At 42.0% G+C, this 2,431-nt stretch overlaps 1 protein-coding gene across 1 annotated transcript; it reads left to right on the plus strand.

Annotated features, from left to right (window-relative positions):
• Positions 1–300: 300 nt before the first annotated feature.
• On the plus strand, positions 301–2,144 carry LOC113869373 (F-box/kelch-repeat protein SKIP25). Its single transcript, XM_027505671.1, has one exon. The coding sequence runs from the start codon at positions 460–462 to the stop codon at positions 1,636–1,638; it is 1,179 nt and encodes a 392-aa protein (XP_027361472.1). The 5' UTR covers positions 301–459; the 3' UTR covers positions 1,639–2,144.
• Positions 2,145–2,431: the final 287 nt, after the last annotated feature.

Below are 2,431 nucleotides of genomic sequence, written 5' to 3' on the forward strand. Positions count from 1 at the left end.
TCAACATTTTTTACAGTATTACTGTAAAGTTAATGACAGTACTATTGTCTAAAAAATAAAATATTTATTTTTTATTTGACATGTATCATCATAAAAGTTAATTAACATTATTTTAGAAAATAATATTATTTATATAAAAAAGCCGAATATTTGCCTTAAAAAGTGGTGCATGAGAGACTATACTTTATAAAAGCATATAACATTTGAAAAATATATTAAAAAATGAGGAATAATTAAAAGAAAAAGAAAAAAAAAAGTCAATTATTATGGTTATAATTGGACAGCAGAGCAGTTGGAAAGGTAGGATGTATTTTAAATGAAGGAAAAAGCTGAAACGGGTAGAGACTGTTCTCTTCTCTTTCTCTTTCTCTTTCTCTTTCTCTCACTTACTTTAGCTTTTGATTACAACTTAAAACATCTCTGAAACTCACACACACACACACATTCTCTCTTGAATCCATGGCCAAAGAAGAAGAAGAACACGAGAAGAGTTCATCCAACACAACGAAACGGAAAAGAGGAGAAGAAGAAGAAGGACTGATACCAGGCCTCCCAGACCACATAGCCCAACTCTGTCTCTCAGCAATCAACCCTTCACTTCTCTACAGAATCTCACACTCATGCAGACGCCTCATTTACTCACAATCATTCCCTCCATTCTTCTCTCTCTACGCCATTCTATCTCCTCTCCAAACCCAAACCCAAACCCAAACCCAAACCCAAACCCAAACCCAAACCCAAACCCAAAATCAACCCAACCCAATCCAATTCCACAACTTTGACCCCATCTCATCCACCTGGCGGACCCTCCCTCACCCACACCCGCCGCTCCACCACCTCCTCCTCCGCCATCCTTCCTTCCTCTCCCGGAACCTCTCCATCCAATCCATCTCCGTCGCCGGCAACCTCGTCCTCCTCGCCGCCACCACCCACAACCTCTTCCCCGCTCTCCAACGCCCGTTAATCTTCAACCCTCTCGCCCAATCGTGGTCCTTCGGCCCCTCCCTCTCCACGCCGCGCCGATGGTGCGCCCTCGGCTCCTCTCGCGGCTCGCTCTACGTCGCCAGCGGCATCGGGACCCAGTTCTCCATCGACGTCGCGCGCTCCCTCGAAAAATGGGACCTGCGCAGGGGGAACGACGCCGTTTGGGAGAAGAAAATGGACCTCAAGGACGCTAGGTTCACTAGAGAAGCAATTGACGCTGTTGGATGGAGAGGGAAACTCTGCATGGTCAACGTTAAAGGCGATGCTGCCAAAGACGGTGCCGTTTATGACGTCAACGGTGATTTCTGGACAGAGATGCCGGAGGGCATGTTGTGTGGGTGGAGGGGACCCGTTGCGGCTATGGATGAAGATGTGATGTATGTGGTGGATGAGGTTAAGGGTGTGCTTCGAAGATACGTGCCAGAACAAGATTCTTGGGAAGAGGTCGTCGAATCTCAGAGATTCAAAGGGGCTGAAAAGCTCGTTGCGGAAAGAGGAAGGCTTTGCGTTGTTTCTGCTTCTGGGATTTCTGTCGTGGATGTTGTGGCAGCGGCGCCACGGATCTCGGTGGTGGAGTTGCCGGAAGGGTTTGAAGCGGTGGCCGTTCATGTCTTGCCCAGGATGCCGGTCACTGATTTTGATTTTTCTGTCTAATGTTGAGATTGATGTGAGACTGAGAATGAGACTCTTTTATTTTTTGTAAGGAAAGTAAAATATAAAATTAAACGAGAAGAATATAGTGACTCTCTTTTTGTTATTGTGTAAAATAAAATGAGCTTGTGAATGTTGGAACTTTGAATATATTTGATATTTTTTCTTTGTTTTGTGGTCTCAAAACTTTAGAGCTGAAAGTGAAAATTTGTCCGTAATGCAAACAGAGGGGTGTGTGGGGGTGTGAGAGATTTTTCTCATTTGGGGAGAAAGTGGGTGGAGTGAATGCCTTCTAATGATGAGGTTGGCATTGAATCCATGGATTTGTGAGGGCAGGGAGGAGATTCATGAAATCAATAGTAACAGTCCACTTTCTTCAGTTTCTGATTTGATTTCTGATTGAGAAAGAAGGGTTGTGAGACCAAATCATGTTGCCTGTTTCAATGGATTCATGTCAATGTTGTGTGTTCCTCCTCATTTTCTTTTATTCAATGGATAATTACACTTTATTAGCCCATAACAGCTAGAAGATTAAAATAAAATAAAATAGGACCAATTATTGAACAATCCAAATAGGACAAGAACATCCTTTTGGATTTTTTTATTTATCACAATCTGAATTAGCATTACCTGATATTTTAATTGAGTTCTGTATTGATATCCAGCTATATATCTTTCTCTCAACATTTACTTGTTTGTTTGGGACCTATCAATCGATAAACTCTTAAGACCAAAGAAAAAACAAGGACAATATCATATATATTGTTAATTTTAATTTTAAAATTATGGAAGACAT

The sequence above is a fragment of the Abrus precatorius genome, unplaced genomic scaffold, assembly GCF_003935025.1.
Source record: "Abrus precatorius isolate BTA unplaced genomic scaffold, Abrus_2018 Scaffold6, whole genome shotgun sequence".
Taxonomy (NCBI): Eukaryota; Viridiplantae; Streptophyta; class Magnoliopsida; order Fabales; family Fabaceae; genus Abrus; species Abrus precatorius.

What these genes read in the sequence shown, in the direction of transcription:
- LOC113869373 (XM_027505671.1), top strand. Translation starts at nt 460, where the DNA reads ATGGCCAAAGAAGAAGAAGAACACGAGAAGAGTTCATCCAACACAACG.